At 39.8% G+C, this 18,966-nt stretch overlaps 2 protein-coding genes across 3 annotated transcripts; both read right to left on the bottom strand.

Moving 5' to 3' along the window:
* Nucleotides 1-104: 104 nt before the first annotated feature.
* Nucleotides 105-8,127, bottom strand: LOC139642344 (FH2 domain-containing protein 1-like). 2 transcript variants are annotated; one of them, XM_071517147.1, is made up of 12 exons: nt 8,025-8,127; nt 6,976-7,544; nt 5,813-5,874; nt 4,985-5,087; nt 4,753-4,838; nt 4,557-4,657; nt 4,364-4,434; nt 4,164-4,271; nt 3,991-4,061; nt 3,767-3,884; nt 3,502-3,666; nt 105-3,409 (listed from the first exon to the last, which is right to left on the bottom strand). In XM_071517147.1, exons 2-12 carry the CDS (start codon nt 7,339-7,341, stop codon nt 2,144-2,146), a joined length of 2,517 nt encoding a protein of 838 aa, XP_071373248.1. In that variant the 5' UTR covers nt 7,342-7,544; nt 8,025-8,127; the 3' UTR covers nt 105-2,143. The 2 variants fall into 2 exon arrangements, with proteins under 2 accessions (XP_071373248.1, XP_071373247.1); XM_071517146.1 differs by having other exon boundaries at nt 3,991-4,271.
* Nucleotides 8,128-11,617: 3,490 nt separating this feature from the next.
* On the bottom strand, nt 11,618-18,629 carry LOC139642343 (arfaptin-2-like). Its single transcript, XM_071517145.1, has 11 exons — nt 18,469-18,629; nt 18,145-18,253; nt 17,734-17,766; nt 16,999-17,107; nt 16,283-16,345; nt 15,620-15,706; nt 15,361-15,473; nt 14,560-14,781; nt 14,319-14,476; nt 14,024-14,198; nt 11,618-13,046 (listed from the first exon to the last, which is right to left on the bottom strand). The coding sequence occupies exons 2-11, from the start codon at nt 18,241-18,243 to the stop codon at nt 12,891-12,893; spliced, it is 1,215 nt and encodes a 404-aa protein (XP_071373246.1). The 5' UTR covers nt 18,244-18,253; nt 18,469-18,629; the 3' UTR covers nt 11,618-12,890.
* Between the last annotated feature and the right edge of the window lie 337 nt (nt 18,630-18,966).

Genomic DNA, 18,966 nt, shown 5'->3' with positions numbered 1-18,966 from the left:
AGATATTCACAAATGGAGAATCAATATTTTTAACTACTTTATTACATATTTATGTGCAAATACAACATGATTACAAGATTTCAAAAATAAACTGCCTTGGGTAAATGCAATTTCAATTTAATACGCCTATAGATTTACTTATATACATTAGTTATGGTTGCTTGTTGCAACTGATAATGTAATAAATGCCAGATCATCCAATAACCTGGTAATAAATTCCTAGATAACATAATACCTTCACATCATTAACAAGCTATTATTATCTTATAAGGGGTGTAACATATCAACTGATGATGTAATAATAATACTGCCTAATAAACTAATAAAACAATAAGAATGTAATAATGTATTATGTTGTTAGTCCAGATTACATCATCATTTAAAAAAAGCAATAATCACCAGCTGATGCAATAATGTGACGTTATTACAGCACCCATTTACTACATTATTTTCAGACCATTTAGAGTTTAGAGTTTTTATTGCATTATGAGTTATTACATTATCTGGCAGTTATTACATTAATTTATGTTGGAAAACAGAACAGGTTATGTCTTGAACTGCAAGGTGTTTGATGGCTGTATAATCAGGAATAAGGAATACCTGTGGGAGGAAACGCTGTGTTTCTATTGGCAAATTAATTAGACACACAAGCACACCTCAAGAGTGGAGGGGACAGCCATTGTTAGATGACTCTGAGGGTGAATCCACAAGAATTTTGTTTAAATTGTAGGAGTCATGGTCCAGGACCTTTTAATTTCAAAGTATGCTGTGTAATCATGCTATAGAAATATAGTATACAACTGTGTAAATAAGCAGTTATATTCATAATGTTGATGTACATCAAACATGCCTGTTATGAATATCTTATATAAATACCCTTATGCAGAAACTGTTACCTGGAGATACCAGCCATAAAAATGTTGCTCCTATCCTTATTCAGTGTTTTATACAATACCTGTTTCCAGTGCTAATCTTATATAGTGGAAACCATGTATTCATATATCTATCTACAATTCTCAGTGTTTAGGGAATCAGTTATAAACAAAGAAACCTTTTGGACAGCTCATGATTTATTGGGAATTTTCTTTGTTTTTCAGGACTCAGCCGTTGCCTGGCAGTGCCACAAGCAGCATAGCAGGGGCAAACGCAGGGGGCCGGGTGCTTTCCATCATAATAAGTCACCAGGTGTTGGCTCTCGACCACGCTAAGCTCTCCTCAACTTTATTTGGGATTAACGGCCTTCATTTTGCCATGGAGCTGCCATGGTTCAGCTCTGCTGAAATACAGGCTGCCTTTGTAACACTGACCCATTTAAGACCAATACAATGGTTGAATTGAGCAAGACCCTGAAAGCATCCATAACATGCATATTTGTTGTGCTTCTCCGACAACAGAGGAGGAAAACAAAGAGGAGGAAAACAAAAAGATATTTATCATTGAAAAAATGAAAAATAACATTCTTGTATTTAAAGATACAAGTACCAATTCATCAAAGTATCAAAAATAACAATCAAACCAAAATTTTGATTCAGTTTGATTTCTATGATGCCATCTTACACTCACACTTAACTTTCATAGTCGTCAATCACATTCTTCAGCACATTACTTTCTGCAGGAAAGGGCATTTTAACTGTTAACCTGGAGAAAGCACATATAAAGTATAAGTCCTAATCCATTTATCAAATTGATGAGAACAATGTCCATATTCTTATGACAATATTATGATAAATTGAGAAAATGTTAGTTGTTGCATAGTTGTTTACAAGATGATATAATGATACCTGGAAAAATTGATAACAGTTCTCTATTTTCCTGCAACAGTTTACCATGTGTTACTGTTGCATTCTGCCACCTAGTGGTATAACATGTAAAATGCTCCTTCACCAACATTTTTCTTTCCTTCACATCCCCAGAACCTTCTCACGGTCCCTTCACAACCATTAAACCTCATTATAAATTTAAATGTGTAAAATTAAATTCTTTAATTTAAAGACAACACTTGACCATGAGGGCAATTATTTAGCTATCTCGTATATGCAGGTCTTTTATGAGTATTAATTAAATGAATAAACCAATACAAAATTTTTATGTGCTTCCCTCATATATAACTTTAAATTTCTTTGATTACTTTGAATGCAAAGGCCTATACAACAGAATCAGTGCCCCTACGGCTAGTTTCCTTGCTGTTAGGCAATTTGCTCATATCTCCGAGGCGTTTAAAAAAGCTAAAAAATCCAGAGGTCTCAGTCTTAAGCCATGGACTCTTGTGAGGGACGGTCTGGCCTTGTTTCTGAAGGTGGCTTTGTGCGGGCTCCACTGTTGTGGCCTCTTGGTTTTGCTCCCCAAGCTCTTCATCAGGAACAAGAGTTAAGGGAACACTTGGTTTACTTTTCTTCTCTGCTGATGGGGAACTCTGGTCCTGGGCACCAGATTTTTTAAAGTTGTTAGAGAAGTCAGTAAAATCAAACACTTGCTGTTTTGTGGAATATTGACCAGCATCCTCTGACATCATCTTCCCTATAGCTCTTAATGTAGGCTTAGTAGTTCTGTCTGGAGGCAGAACCCATAGATCATCTTCCTCTTCCTCACTCGTAGGGGCTTTATGAGGGAGATTAAGAGTGTGACGCCGGCCAATGTGATTCTTGGAAGACAGCTGAGGACCAAGCAGAAATCTAGCCAATTCGTCATGTCTTTGTTTATCCTCATTGTCATTAAAGGTGCGTTGGCGAGGTGAGGTGCTAATCGAACCAGGAGATTTCTGATTATCCAGACCATGATCCCCTGATGAGACGCTGCTTCGACTGTTCTGAAAGTGCAAAACTTTCTTGGACGCTTCACGCAGTTTTTGGGCCTCCTCCTCGTTATTGTCTTCCAGCTCTTCCCCATCGTCCCCAGTGGTCACTGAGAAAGGTCGGCCTGAGGACGAACTGCTGCTGGTCCTATTGGTTGGTGGTGTAAAACCTCTATAGACCGTTTTTCTATGAGTTTTCATCTCTTCAGCATGTGGATCCCCATCGTTTTCCTTGCTTTCAGACTGGGCTTCTTTATGCGGAGAGTTCTCTGTCAGGTTGATGGCTGAATTCCATTCGTTTTTGCACACCTCCTTGGCCCGAACTGGGTCTCCCCCGCTGTGATTTCCAGTGGGGAGGTTTCCCTGAAGGATGATCTCTGATAGGCTCCCATTGTTGGGGCTGCCCCTGGTTGGGCTCCCATGGGCAGAGGAGGGCCTTCCCACCTTCCTCCTAGATGCAGGGTTGGTGAGGAAGTTATGTAGAATGGACTCGAGTGCTACACCATCCATCTCCTTGTCCCTCATGGAGCAAGTGGCTGTGGACCTGCGTTTGGCAGCACTCTGCAGTCTGTCTCTGTGTCTCCGCTTCACCTCTGCCATCTCTCGATCCCTGTTTTCCTGCAGAAAAACAGTCACAGAGTTGAGGGAACAAGCCCGAGAATTTCAAACAGCCCCTCAACTGGAGAAAACATGGGCCTACATAGGCTTACCTGGAAGGCCCGCTTGAATTTCTCACAGAAGGTGTTGAAAATGGAGCAACACTCCTCCAATTTGAACTTGCTGGGGTCCTCACAGAAGTACTCTGCCACAGAGTCGCTCACTGAGTGCAATGCCTGAAGATCGATCTCTGTATCAACCAGGCAGGCCTCAGCCTCCTAAATGGGACCCAACTCAAAACATCAGTACATGCAATCATCCACAGGTTACAGAATTAGACAAACTGGGCTGAATCTGACCAAGAAAAAGCTTCCTAACCTCTAGAAAATCCTCCATCTGTGCCTTTAGGTCTTCCTGCTTCCCGGTGTCCGCCTTGGCATCTTGTACTTTCTTTACCTCTCTTTCAAAGTCAGCTTCAATGTCACCTTTATTAATTCTAAAAGCGTGGAGAAAGATTCATTATGATTATGTTTCTAAAAACCCAAGAAAAATCATTTATAAATACACTGCGTGTCTTACTAATTAAAAAGGGGAATGTTTACCTTGCTGCAGCACCAATGTGTTTTAGTTGTTCTGGAAATTTAAGCAGGGCCACATCAGCCTTCTGAGCTTGCTGTTGTAAATATGCAAGTTTGTACAGAGAGAACATTATACAGATATCCTTAGATACAAAAAAACAGTAACTATACATTGCAAGGGGATAAACAGTACTTGCCATCACTACGTAATGCATGAGATTCATGCCAGGTTTGTTTGCTTTGGTGTCCACTAACTTCAAGAGAGATGCCATTCGGAAGCCAATAGCACTGCCAGCATAGCCACCCTAAGATCAAATGAATAAAATGAGACACTGCGAGCTGGACAAAAACACTGGACAGCCATTCAAAGTTTCAAGATCAGATATTAAACACTCACAGCATTCATGTAATTTCCAGTCTTCAGCACCAGGCGGATGACAGAGTGGAGATGATCAGACTCCAACAGCTCTATGAGGAGATAAACACAGTTAATGGCAACGGGTCTAAATGGGATTATAAGTCTAATTTAGCTCCAAATGGGATATGAGTCCCATTATCATCTATTTCAAATCTAGGAAAATAGACAATACCCTTTCCAGCAGTTGTCAAAATGGCAATGGATTTTTTCATTTCATCCATGAGGGGGAAAAACTCCTCTTTGAGCACCAGGCAGTTGAGACGCTCTTCATAGCTAAAAGACACAAAGAGGACATTTTTTCCATTGTTAGTAAAACCACAGACATTAAACACTTGTAAAACACATGGAATGACATTCAGGTAACTCACCTGGGTATCTTGACCAGCATTGACATAAATAGATCTGCTTCAGGAAGACCAGACTGGTTGCCCTTAAATTTGACCAACTGACACACCTGCATCCATTCACAGAGCCAAAGAAATGATACAATAGCAAGATTATGTTATTATAATGGTTCAATTACAAGCAACAAGAAAGCATTACATAACAACAGCAGACACATTAGAAAATGCTAAAAAAAAAAACAGCTGACACAAGTACCTCCCCTTCATCTGGCAGCAGCTTGCACAGCTCCTTCAGTTTCCCCGTACCAAAACTGAGACTGCATCCTGAACTAATTTCTCCGATCATGTCCCTTACAGGCCTGTGGAGGGAGACGGAGAGACAGATATGGTGCAATCACTTAGACGGTGTCCAATTGACTTGCTTCCACCTACAGTGGGGTGGTTATTTTTCTGTATTACTCATGCTTTGCTTTTTGGGTTGGGACATCTCATGAGCTATGTGTTTCCCTGCTCATGCAACACCCTCTCACATCTTCGGAAGGTTTGAGCTGCTAATACCAACAAGCCTCTGCCTGCTGAAATAGCTGAGTGAACAGCAACACTTCAGCTTTCAGTCCTCAGAAGCACAGACTATACTGTAGATGAGAATAGATAGAACAAGCTATGACACTGTGTAAGAAACACGTGTTTGGAAGACAACAGATGGTAGTATGGAACAGGATTTTTTGCTTGGTGATTTGTCTGTCAAATAAATTTGATGCAAATAAATTAGGTCATCATTATCTATACCATTTTTTCCCTCACTTCCTGTTGGATATGTTTCCTTTGCCAAAATGCCTTCAGCAATACATTTATTTCTCAATAGTTGATCTGTGGGTTACCTCAGGGCGGGAATACCTGTTCTAGCAGTCCAACCATGTAGGATTTGGCCTGTTGGGACATGCTGGATTTCCAAGATATGCGAATGTGAGGCAGCCATGTCGCAGACAACTCTGTCTGCCTCATCCTATGCGTTTTACACTGGAATACCAAGATATTATTGTGCAAACCCATTCACACCTTGAGTATATGACCACTGACTCACCGCTTGAACTGCTTTAGGAAAATCCCAATGTTCATGCTCCTCTTGGAACCCAGAATGGAAACCTGAACAGACACAGACATGGGTGCAATCAGCTTGTCAGTGGCAGTCGTCGAGATAATGGAGCTATTGGCTTGAACAGAGTCCTGAGTATCACAAATACCTCGGGTTTCCAAACAGACAATCGATTCCAAAGGTTAAGGATTCTTTGGGTTGATTGAATTGTAGTAATCAGGACAAAGATACACCATTGCACCAGTGATGAACACTGAGATGCATATTGTCAATGTCTTACTGGGGTACAAAGGCCAAAGTAAAAGTTTAGTAAAAGCTTTTAACCCACTTTCAGTAGCCACATTTGACCTCTATTGATCTGCAAAGGTGGTGACGTGGTTTCACTAGTGAACGATATAAAGAGTAGATATGTAAAATAACTTTAGCTTCTCCGTCTCTGGGGAGAACCATTTCATAAGCCCATTGCTTTTAGATGAACGGCAATAAATGCAGTTTATTATATAGTTTACATACAGAATACAATTACATAATAGTACTGTATGAGGAGGACATAATTATGCCTTCCTTTAGCAAACAAATACAAAGAATAGTGCGACTCCACCCTTGTATTGAGTGATTCTAAAACAAGGCTATGCTCCTGAGAGAAATATCTCAGCAAAGCTACAACTGTGGTGGTAAAATGTACAAATAATCCATTATTTCCCTACAATTACAAGTTAAGAAGAATAAATATAATTCGTTTTTAAAATGATATTGTCTATCTTGCCAAATTACTATAGGAGGGAAGTTGCAAAAGTTTTACTATAGTCCCACTCAATCATATGGATTATTCAATGATAAGAGGAATGAGTGAGACAATGGAGATGATTATCTGCATCTTAGGTCCTACATAAGTGAGCTTGCTGCGATACCAAGGTTTCAGTCTAGGGAAATATCGTAGGGATGCTTCCTGTTTATCTCAGCTGCATGCCTGGAAAAAACAAGAAAATCAATCTTGGTCGAAAGAACATATCTCCATATCTCTGCATTACGTAACAATAAATACCACACATTTCAATCTATTGCTACAGTCCCTTGGGTTAAAGTGTCACTCTTTGATTAAACAAAGAGTGATGACACTTCAATTCCAATTCTATGCTAGTTGCACTCACCAGTTCCCCTCCTGAGGCAGCAGCTGGCAGGCCCCGCAGGCTCTGGCGGTTCAGGGCCTTAGGGTGCTGCTGGCCCTGCTTGCCGTGGCTAAACAGCTCCTCCATGTGATCCGTGTCCAGCTCATATTCCCCATGAGTCTTCTCCGCTGTCCAGATGTTGTGCTTGCCTATGACACTGTCTTTGGGAATGGTGTCCCAGTTGAAATTCCGCATCCTGGAGCGCCGGCGCACTGCCCTGGACATGAGGCCCAGGCCATTTAGAGGTGGAGGGAGGCCAGGGGCTGGAGGTGGAGGTGGAGGTGGCGGTGGAGGAGGTGGTGGTGGTGGAGGTGGAGGAGGAGGAGGTGGAGGAGGGCATCCTGACATCCTGATCTTTAGCCGAGAAGCCGTCAGTAGGTGTGGGATGCAGTCATGGCCTCAGTCATACACGCTGCCAGGTTTGAGGGCCTGTTAAAGTCTTCACAGTCAAATTCGAGCTGTGCTGAATAAAGGTTTTATAGGACTGTGGTGTAGTCGTTACCCTTGAATGACTTTTCCAAAATGTCATCAGTTAGGATGATGCATTCAGGCTGAAATAAACAGAGCAGGGTGGGGACAGGGTTACATAAATTCCCATTTACAAAACAACTGTAAGCAGTGCATGGTAATGGATAGGCTGATATTCACTTTCTCCAAAGGATGGAATTACAGCATTATCATGATGAAAAGTTGGCAACTATTTGTAATCTATAATACATTTTAGAATGATACCATCACAGCAAAACTACCATAATATGCCTAAATTCCTATGGGAATATAATAGTGATACTATAAGAGATAGCATAAAGTATGATAAAGTCAATATAATCTCGCTATTAAGTCCCTATGGTGACTTTTCATCAAGGGTTAATCGTGAGAAAACGGCATACAATTTCAAATAAGAATGTCTAAATTTGATTTTTCTAATGTCTAGGCTAATTTTGCATCCAGAGATAACTTATTATCCAGCGTCAGTTATTAAGAGCATTATATTTCGTCGGACTCAGATCAGGAAATGAAATGACTCTTACCTTTGGTTTTGACTGACCAGTTGCCCCATTATCCAATTTCCAAACACTAAATTCAGACGTGTATTTGTTCTGCCCAGCTCCCCAGCGTGAAACTTCAACATCAAAAGCAGAGAATGACAAGCAGGACAGTGGGAGAGAGTGTTGAAACTCTTACCTGCGTGTAAACGACACGCCCAGGTAACTCATTTACGTCCATGATACACCTTCCCTCCAGGAACTGCGGGATTAGACTGCAATTATTTGGCTTGGCAGGAGCTGTCTGAGGGACTGACAGTGATGAACTCCTTATTAGTCAGAGATCCCGCTGCTGGCCTTATAGACCCGCTCAGCACGGGGTCGGTTAATGTCCTACAGCTGATAGCGGAGGACAATTGATTTGAGTGTTTGTAGTTTGCATCAAATATCCTTACAACAAAACAGTGAAATATACAGGATCAAACTTTATTAATAAATAGTTAAAGTCATTCTCGCCTTTTAATAGCTAGTCTTTATTGTAGGGCTTGATTATTATTATTTTTTTTCAGCAGAAAAAAAAAACTTGAAATCGTTAAAATAGTGACAAAGAAGCACATTCCAGTAATGACCAAGGACAAAACATGTAGCCTACACTATGAGCTCTTTTTAAACATCTGAGCTCATGAATAATTCCTGATGAAAAAAAACGTGTTCAAGCTCGAATAAGAGATGCTGTTTACATACATGCCTTGGTTAAGCATTAGGCCATCTGACATTCAATCTCATTTGTTTTGATGTAGGGGAGGGAGGGGTCAAACTCGTTTATACTGTTTGTAGGCCAGTCACTTAACAGCAATCAACTCTCTGTCACACACGATAAGCCCTAATGATGATAATGTAATTCCAGAGATGATACATTTGCATGCAAAGCATTTGATGCTGTTGTACTGCCATCACATTCAGTACTGAGGACTAACTCAAGAAAACAGTTTACTGCTTCTTATTGCTCTGCATTAACTCAAAGGTAGGCTGCATTTCTATACCATACATCTAGTCACTTTATTTCTTTGTTGATGATGATTTTTGCTATGTCAATTTTTTCATTACATCTTTTAAGTCAGCACTGTAAATTAGCAGACTGTACTCCGCAAGTAGGATCTGCTGTGTATCTTCAGTTTTTTCCCCTAAGAGAAGTCCTTAAGGAATGTGTTACTTTTTATTCCACAGTCACAAGATCTTTTGCAAAATCAGCCATGTTCTGCAAATATTGCAAGGGCTTGCAATTTTAAATTAGGTTACTCCAGTACCTTGACTACACATCAGTTAGGGGAAAACAGACTTCCAGTCTTTAGAGAGTAATAGCCTACATTACATGCAATGGTATTAAAGAAAAATGGTTACAAAAAGTTGTAGCTGTTATCCATTCCTTGAAAAAAGGTTACTTGAAAAAACAGTGTAGTCTGATTTCAGAAACCATTTTGGATTGATAATGTATAGAATCAAACATTTTACACAATTTGAAATAAAAATTACACTGTAAATGGGACAATGTATGTTTAACTTTCTACAGATGTTGGAGGCAAAGTAATTGGAAGTAATCAGATTACTTTATTAACCTGAAGTAATCCAATTAATTACATTACTGATTACAATTTAAAGCAGGTAAATTACTTATTTGTAATTGATTACATTTATAAAGCCTGATAACCACACTTTTCACCAACCACAACTTCAGATCATCACAATTTTTTAACAGACAGGTCATTTTGGCTCATGTTTGCATTTTCACTGCAAATTAGCACTGGGAGCAACGCAAACTATGTTTAATTTTAGAGAAGCCAAACTCCACAAAATACAGGAGTGACTGACAAATGACAGAACTCATGACTTAAGACGGCCAGACAAAATGTCTGCCAACACTGAGCTGTGTGTCAGATGAAGATAAGCTTAAAACTCAAGAAAACTCACACTTTTATACTAAAGTACACTTTAACATTAGGGGTTACTACACGCTTAGAGGATAAATACTGTTTTTTAAATCTGATATTCAGATGGGTATTTGACCTGAGAGAAGTCATAAGATCTATCCAGATGGGATTAGATTTACAGGGGAAGACAGGATAATGAAATCATTACCAGGGCATGTCTGAGGTTTTAGTCCCATTAGAATCTGCTGTGTCAGGAACTTGTGTGCGTCTGCGCAAAAAAAGACATCCAGCCTGTTTAACCCACAGTTAGTTGCCCTATAACAATAACATCAGGTCAAACTGGTCTAGTCTTCATCGACATCTATTTGTTTTTTGCAGTTGCATTGGCCTGTCCTGGTAGGAAAGGTAATTCAACTGACTAAAGATGTTTTCTTTTTCCATCAACATGAAGGCACTCAAGGAAACTTTTGTTGCTGTTCTCCTTGACCTGAGTCCAGTCCTCACCTATAGGCTTACCTCAACATCAAACAGACTGCCTGGAAACAGGGCCTATAAGTCACAGTTCCCTACATACAGAATGTGACAAGGATTTTTTAAGCCAATTAACACATTTAATGTGTAAAAGAGTTATGAGTAAACTGGACAAGATCCAACTATCCACTCCAATCTCTGTAAATTTGGAGATAGTCAACAGAGATTTCTCATTCCCTGTGATAATGTAGGCCTAAATCATATTGCCCTGAAAAATAATCTGGGCCGAGGTGAAGGTGAAACTGGAGAGCATGGTTCTTTGGCATTTGCCATGCAAACATCAGCAAAATATAACATAACTCTGCTGTTGGATGAAAACCTTGTCTCTCCAAAAATGAACCATCAGGAGTAAAGGAATGTAGCATCATTTTCAGCAATTATGCATTTTGAAATTGTAAAATGTGTCATGAAACTCAGCACATATGTTTTAATTTGTTACAAGGTTTTCATCTAACAACAAAAACTTGAATGAAACTCCATTTCATTCAGCATTTACAGTGGGTAAACTTAGCTGATGTCTGGTTAACTGCTACCAGAGAGTGAAATTGTCAATTAAACCATCTAAATATTACATGCAAAAAGAATTATCATTTCAAGGATGGGCTCAGGATCTTAAGAAGGATTTCTTATTCACCAACCAAGACTCCTTTTAGGAAACCCAAAATCTTTTGATAATGGCAAATCATTCTAAACAGTTTCATCATTTAATTGTACTCTTATGGAACTAAATGGAACAGGTGGTATATATATATATATTTTTTTTTTGGAGACAGAAATAGAGATATTTTTTTCTGGCATTGCTGGCATATCTCTGAACAAGTCAACTTGCCAGAAATTAAGAAAAGGACTGTTCTTTTCTGACACCCATGGGTTTATGGAAATATATTTTGGCTTTTGTATGGTTTTCACGGGCCCTTGAGTTATTTAACCTTTAATTTAAGTAAATGATGTAAATGAATCACAAAGTAAATGAAAAATGTCAAAATCAGGGTTACAATGTTTTCATACAACAGTAGTAATAACAAGTGCTGCTGCCAAATTCTCAAAAACGTTGTTAAAATGTTTCATGATCAATGGGCTTCCTAAAATCCTGAACCAGCCCAGTAGTGATTTGATGATTGTGAAATAACAATACTAACTCATGAGAAACATGTTAGAGATATATCAGACTGTATTGTCATGTACATAATCAAGGGTGCCACACATATTACACACATTGTGAATTTTCTGTACATATTCTCGGGGGACAGTCGGTGGAAGCCTCCAATATCAAACTGACAGATCTGTGTAAACTGCACAGTTTAGTTAAGTGGGACGTAACATATAGCAGTCTTTATCGGAAATGCAGAACAACACAAGGACAATCAGCTGATACTTAACTATGAAGGGACTTTGAAGAGATGTACTGTATGTAAAACACCATGTTGCAGAACAAACAGATTGGTAAATAAATAACACAAAACTGAAATAAGAAAAATTTACTCATACATTCTGTCGTTAAAGAGACACTGAAATTTGTAATCATAATCTACATGTGGCATTGTCTGTATCCAGTATTCCCATTCATGGTTTGCATTTTAAAATCTGTGAGATTGGAATCACATACAACTGCGATGTCATAAAGGCCGGCGCCTCCTGTTGAAACAAAGTCAACTAAACAGTGGATTTGTGTCTTGCATTATGATTTATTGGATTTGTTTATGATATTTATTCGATTTAACCCTGAAATGTATTATCTGAGCTTTTGATACAAGGACTGACATTATGTGACTGCTAAACAGGAGTGTTGTATTTGTAATGTCTGTAAACAGTAAATCAGACCCATAGTTTGTCATTATGCTGAATTAATAAAGTTCCCAAAACTTATTTTCCATCTGCAAGTCAAACTAAGAACATATTTGAATGTACCCAAAATTTAGATAGTCAAACTAATTCTCGATTGTATCTTTAAGTAAAAGAAAATCAATATATTTCCCTCTCTATGCATGTAAACCGTAAACTGATCATCCAAGTGATATGCTCTGAAATGTTAAAGATAATGATTTTGACACCATTAAAAAAGAAGGAATTAATGCATGTGCAAAATTGCCCAGGGATTTCTCCACAATAGTATACTATACATAAATAAGAAGTGATATACATGTAAATGATTGTGCTACCTAAAGTATAAGAAAGTAACAAGAAAAGGTCATTTTGTGAATTAACAAAAAAATCCTAAATACAACTGACATAGTTGTACCATCTATGAAAAATGAGTGATATTGAAAAACATTATAAAAGTGATCTCTCATGTTTTTCATTATCACTGGTCTCTACTGATCCTACAATATACTTCTTGCTTATTCAAATTATTCTTGTCCATCTAATCACCCATCCACTGCTATTGTCAACTTCTTCACTGACCAGTGTGTCACTGTACCTTTGTGTCTCACAGCTGAACCCTGAGAACTCTTTACTGTTCCTCCAGCCAGGACGGCTTGTCTGATCCTGGGGGCTTTAACTTTACATTGAATTGTATAAGAGTTTGTTCCAACTGCTGCTGGTTGCCAGCAAAGTAAGCTGAGATAGCATTGTGGAAGAGAAGCAGCTGCTTGTGCATCACCTTCACCTAGAAGACAAAAGGAGATGAGAAAGGAAAAGCTTCCATTAAACAAATACAGTTTACAAGTGTTTAGAAAAGCACAGCCGGTGTAGGTCTGTCTAGATGTGATGTTTCTGACATTGTTACTGGCTGCTCGTGGACCAACTTCCATGTAATCAACCTAAATACAAGCTGCCTAGCTGTAATTGGCTACATCCCTCAGAGAGGGACTGACAAGTCTCAAACTGTTTTTTTTCATGACAATATCATACTATAAAGCAAGGAATCTCTGTCTGTCTGTCTGTCTGTCTGTCGGTGTGTCCATCGCATATCTCGAGAACCGTTTGTCCAATAGACTTCACACTTGGCAGGTGTATTGCTGGGGACCCAAGGATGTGCAGTTTCGGATTTGGTGACACGTTCAATATTAATAAACTTTGAATAAACGAACAGCGCTCTGTGCAGCAGCGGGGCGAATGGGCACTGCACTAGTTTTAGAGACAATTCAAGGCATGAAAGTCTTACATACTGCATCTCATGATGTTGACTAAATAAATTTTGATTAAAAAACTTCTAAAAAGTTCCAAGCTTCCAAAACACAATTATCCCTTGTCATTGATTGATTACGGCTTTAATGGTGTGGGTCTCAGGTCTGCGCTAACTATGACAGAATTCAATAATTCTCTCCCTTTGCTGTAATTGCCTCCTGTGTGTGTGTGAGTGTGTGTGTGTGCACACAAAAGTGTGCCTACTTCCTTGTGTGTGATCTGCTCTATCTCGCAAGATGCACAAAGGAAAGGAAGACAGTGCACTAAGGAAAATAAGCTCTATGCACTGTTGCAGAACATATTTGTTGAAAGTATTATTTAACACTGAATAAATTATTTATTCTGTGTTTTTTGCACTTTCAGATATACTCATTTAGATTAAATTTTGGTGTGAGCTGCCTTATGAATGGGTATCAGTTTCCTAATAGAAGATCCATGGGAGCCTCAACTACAAACCTTGTTTTCCTCCAAGAATTTGAGTTTGATGGTGACATCGCTACGCAGCCTTTCATATTTGTCTCTGTGGACCTGGTACTCCTGTTGGGCCATCTCAATGCGCACCATGGCAGCAGCATCCCTTGGGCCCAGGCTCATCTCCTCCAGATCAGAACGGTAGGCATCAAACTCAAGTCTGCACATAAAAACGGATAAACCTGTCAGTCACAGACTCTCAGTTTCTAGGTGATGTTCCCCCTCCCCAGTGAAGCAAACAAATGCTTTAAGAACTGGCAAAAAATGTCAGGTTTCTTACCTTGCGTTCTCATACAGCTTAATGGTCATCAGAGTGTCTTCCATAGTTTTGTTGACCAATGTGTTGATGCTGGACACAAAGAAGTTGATGGCACCAAGCAGAGACTCCCCATTCTTGCACAACAGCTTTTGTGTTTCTGCATTGTACCCAAACTCGTCCTGCAGAAAAAACACAGTGGTTCAACCTGCAAACTGCATCTCCAGGTCATATCAAAACATGAGCTTTAATGATAATACTGTACCTGCAACTCTGGGGACTTCTGGCTGAGGTCGGCAAAGGTGTCGCCTAGAGCCTGTTGTGTCTGCACCATGTTGTGAAAATGGCTGGTGAGTGCAGTGGCCAGTCTTAGGATGTTTTCATACTTGTTCTTAGTCTCTCTTAACACCTCAATCTGAGCCTCCAGTTCCAGGTCTACTGTTCGTGAGCCTCGGCCAAACCGCTCCGAGAACATCTGCTTGGTGCACTGCAATATAGTGGATATGGATGAGGGGATTACATTAAGCCTAGTGCAAAGCAACTTTGATGGAGTTAAGGGGAGGCAAAAATACATTACAAGAGAGTCACAAGATGTGCGTATGAGTGTCCACTAGTCAAATATTAAACCCACATATAACAATGGACACAGTTGATTTTTTTTAAAGAAAAGCAAGGCCAGATCTTCTGTATGAAATGATGAATCTTTGTGGTAGAATTAAGCAGGTAATAAACTTCATAATAACTACCTAATATAGGAACAATATGGATAAGCTTGGTACCAAATGATACCCAAGAATTTCCACCCAAGGATCTACTTTAAATATCCGTTTTAAATGTCATATACAACCATACATAACCGAGAAGTCTGTATGAATATATTGTGGTTAAAATCAGTTACTTTTCATGGACATACAGGTGGAAAAATCAATGGGAGGGAGGTGGGGGTGTTAAGGGGAAAGAGGGCCTAATGCAGCCCACGGGCCACCGATTTCCTAGGACTGACTTAGATACTTTTATCAGTCTTTGGAAATTGTTTCCAAAAATCCGGCAGCTATACATAGTGTACCTTGTATGTGTTGATGCCCCATTTCTTTACACTGTCCAGTTTCTCCACCGCCACGCCACGAGAGACTTCCTCAGCTGCCAAAGCTGAATTACTGGCGCTGTGGTGCATGGACCCTTGAACCAAAGAAGAACAATGTAAAACACTCAAACGCAAATGCATGTTCTCTTATCACAGTTTACGAGGCGGAGTTCTACACAAATGCTACAGCTATCATGAGAATGAGTGAGCAGTGAGGACATGGTGATGAGCCCAGTGATACCTGGATGCTGGTCTGTTTGTTTGGCAATTCGGCTGGCTGCAGACTGGCTGTTATGGATGCTAACACCCCTGGATTTCATGCGGATGTCTGAAATGAGCATGGCAATGATAAACAACGAGGGTGAGAGGAAGGGATGTGAGACAAAAGTTTGGCAGTGAATTATGCGTCTGGATAGCGGAGTACATAGACTGAAAGGAGAATGTTAGGTTCCCAAGATAGCAAAAGATGCGTATGGTGCAGGGTGAGGGAGATGCATGTATAATAAGTCGGTGCTAAAAAGGGATCTGAAATAATCCACCATGCAGGTTTCTCATGCAGAATGAGGGGGTTTAGAAAAAAGATGAAAATGGACTTCATGGGATGGAAGTTAGGCATCAGAAAACAACATGACAGTCATCCAAAGTGCATTTTACAGTACAGAAGAGGTCATCGTTATTAGAAACATTCACAAACACAGCATTTAAGGCGACTGCCCTGTAATATCTGGTTAGTGCATCGCTTATTCCGAAAGTTGTCAAAAAGAGTTTCTTGTTGTTGAAGAAACTTTAATTTTGTGAGTTCAAGAATCGCAGGCAAGGTTGCAGAGAATCCTGTTGGTCAAGCAACACCAAAACCCTTAGCTTTAACAAAAAAAAATGAAGGCTTGTCAGAATACACAGCCACCTGGTCCTGGGGCAGGGGCTCGTCTTCTGTCCAGATACTCAGGGTTGAAGCAAACTGCAGGCCCTATGGGATATGGACGTTTGTCATGAACCATAAGCCTAGAGGTCTGCAGCTCTCTACAGTGTGGCAGCATTCAAATAAAAAAGAGAATAAGCCACTGGGATGCAGCATAAGACTTCTTGAATGGTTGATTAAAGGGGCATTAAGTAATTTATCACTTTTATCGATCTCTGTCTATGACCAAGGAATTGCAACAACATTGTCAGGTCTCTGACACAGCTTACAGTAATGGACAATGGACAGAAACATTTAGTCACATTTTCACATGATGCAAAATAATAATGTTGTCATTTGATTTTTCGGGGCGAAATGTGCTGCGATGCCAGTCACTTGCTTGTAGCACCATCTATCTTTGAGCATGTGAGATGGGGAGGTGCGGATGGGGGGGGGGGTGTTATCAAAAACCGAGTATAGACTGTAAAGTGAGTTTTTGAAAGCCAGACATCTCAGCATCTGGCAAAGTAATTGTTGAGTCATTTGTATTGATCAACAACCCTATCAAACCTCCGCATATATGGTCATTTTGTGCTATGGGACAGTAAAACTTACTTAATGCACCTTTAAATTCATAGTAGCAAAAAACATAAAGTTTCTGTATTGCGAAAATCAACAATAGGGCAAAAAGGGTTATTAGATTTAAGGGGAGCTGGCGGTACCTTTGATGGAGCTGGTGGGAATGATGCCCCCTGCTGGTCCTCCATAACCTCCTGACACGATGCTGGTTTCATTCAGGTTGGGCCCGGACACCATCACCTGCTGCAAATCCTGATGGGTTCAAAACAAAAGACTGGCAGTGTCATCCAGTAATACATAACAGCTGTAGTTTAGGATGCATGAATTATCATATGTTATTTAATCTCCATGGACTGTAGGGACCGATTTAAGAAATTATACCTCGAATTATGTCATGAGAAGAACAAGGTATTTTTGTGGGCATATATCAATAACACCTGACCAGCATTTCCCTCAATATCTGCATTGACTGAGTTTATATCCAGACAATTATATTGCTAGATTATGATAAAATCAGCATGGATTATACTAAAGCCCTGAATTAAAATTTGAATTGTGATGTTGATGTGTAAACAAGGAAGTTTTATGTTCAAATGTACAGAAATCACCCATCGGTTTCTTGCCATCATAATTTATTTGAAAGATCAAACTGAGTGATGCAAGGCAACCAGAAAATGTCTATACCTACAAATTGCTTATATGTGACTATGTGACGTTCCCTAAACTCTCATTTTAAATCACAAAATCCTCCATCAAGGCCTTATTATTTAAGGTCAGTATTAGCCCTAATGTTCATTTCCACACACACAGACAGACACAATCATGTAGGACCCCTGATACTACAGGTCCTCAACCATGGTTCATTCTATTTTCCCTACCTTCTCATCTATGCTCCATTGAACCTGTGCAGCCTGTGTGAGAGTGAGACATAAGACAACGCAGTACAGTAATGAAATATGTTATGTGATAGGTCATCTGACTAAAAAAAGAACACACTACTGAACAACAGCAAGTAAGGCATCCTCTCCTAATGAAGGTTATGTTCAATCCCTCTGGGCACAGAAGTCATCATTCCAGGTTAAAGGTGGTGGTGTAGCTAACTACATAGCTGCAGGCCTATGTACGGTTAGGTAACAGTTAACCTAACAAGGTCTAAGCCTAGGCTGTCATATTACATGGGCCATGTATGGACACAGAAGCACCAACCGAATGCATTCATACTCCAGTTTAATGATGTGTTGTCAATACAAAGAGGACACTGCTGGTGAGAGGAGAGGAATATGACTCACCTGCTCCAGGCTGTCATCTTCTGGCAGGCTCCCTGTATCTCCATTGCTGTTAATGGGAATCTCCATGGTAGCAGCCTTACTCATGATACTGTCTGCCATAATGAAATCTCTGCAAGACATCACAATAAATTGACACGTTAGGTAGCATCATTTCGGCATCTTGAAGAATTTGTTATCATGTTGCTTTCGACGTCTTTCTAATCCACAATCACACCATAATAGCTTCCTTACATTGATGCTAGCTACGGATAATCTGTCTGGCTAATAGCAGCGGTGCTGATGTGGCTAGTACTTGACAGCTAGCTCCCTAGCTGCTGTAGCAACCTGATATTGGAGGCAAGTCCAGTCGCCCAAAGAAGAAATACGCCGTCGTCTGTGCAGACAGTATTCGTGAAATGTTAAATAATGTCAACGGACAAGCACCGTTGTTTTTAATTTGCATTTGATGCTAAATCCATGATTATCCAGGAGCGTTCACGTTATCTGTCCGCTTCCATTCCTGGACTATTCGGCCAGAAAATCCCTGCATCCAGCCAGCAGCTTTGGTCACATCACTTCAAAATAAAAGTTTGTGTTATTGCTAAATCATTGTAGGCAAATAGTCAAGCATTAAAAAAGCAAAGTAAGATGAGAAATTGTGTTATATGTGCTATTTTATATGTGTTTATATACCATTGAAAGACTGGCACTACATACCATGAAGGGACACTGTTATTTTGAAGGATAATACCTTTCAACGTCAAACCACCTCCCACGCTCCATCTTCCACGTCGTACAGTGCTGACGTAGCTTTATCCCTAAACTGTAGTATTATCCTTCTCC

Source organism: Centroberyx affinis, unplaced genomic scaffold, assembly GCF_046629955.1.
Source record: "Centroberyx affinis isolate AG114_WGS23_722 - 3 ecotype Tasmania unplaced genomic scaffold, CSIRO-AGI_Caff_v1 ptg000466l_1, whole genome shotgun sequence".
NCBI classification, from domain to species: Eukaryota; Metazoa; Chordata; class Actinopteri; order Beryciformes; family Berycidae; genus Centroberyx; species Centroberyx affinis.
Note: the sequence above shows the minus strand (reverse complement) of the source record. Positions and strands in the feature narration are given on the sequence as shown.

Coding starts and splice junctions, on each gene's coding strand:
- LOC139642344 (XM_071517146.1), bottom strand. CDS start 7,341: ATGTCAGGATGCCCTCCTCCACCTCCTCCTCCTCCACCTCCACCACCA. Junction 3,885..3,990: donor CACATTGGTGCTGCAGCAAG/GTAAACATTCCC, acceptor CCACGCTTTTAG/AATTAATAAAGGTGACATTG. Junction 3,410..3,501: donor AATTCAAGCGGGCCTTCCAG/GTAAGCCTATGT, acceptor GTTTTTCTGCAG/GAAAACAGGGATCGAGAGAT.
- LOC139642343 (XM_071517145.1), bottom strand. CDS start 18,243: ATGGCAGACAGTATCATGAGTAAGGCTGCTACCATGGAGATTCCCATT. Junction 17,108..17,733: donor AATGGAGCATAGATGAGAAG/GTAGGGAAAATA, acceptor TGAACCCATCAG/GATTTGCAGCAGGTGATGGT. Junction 14,199..14,318: donor AAGCTGTATGAGAACGCAAG/GTAAGAAACCTG, acceptor TTTTATGTGCAG/ACTTGAGTTTGATGCCTACC.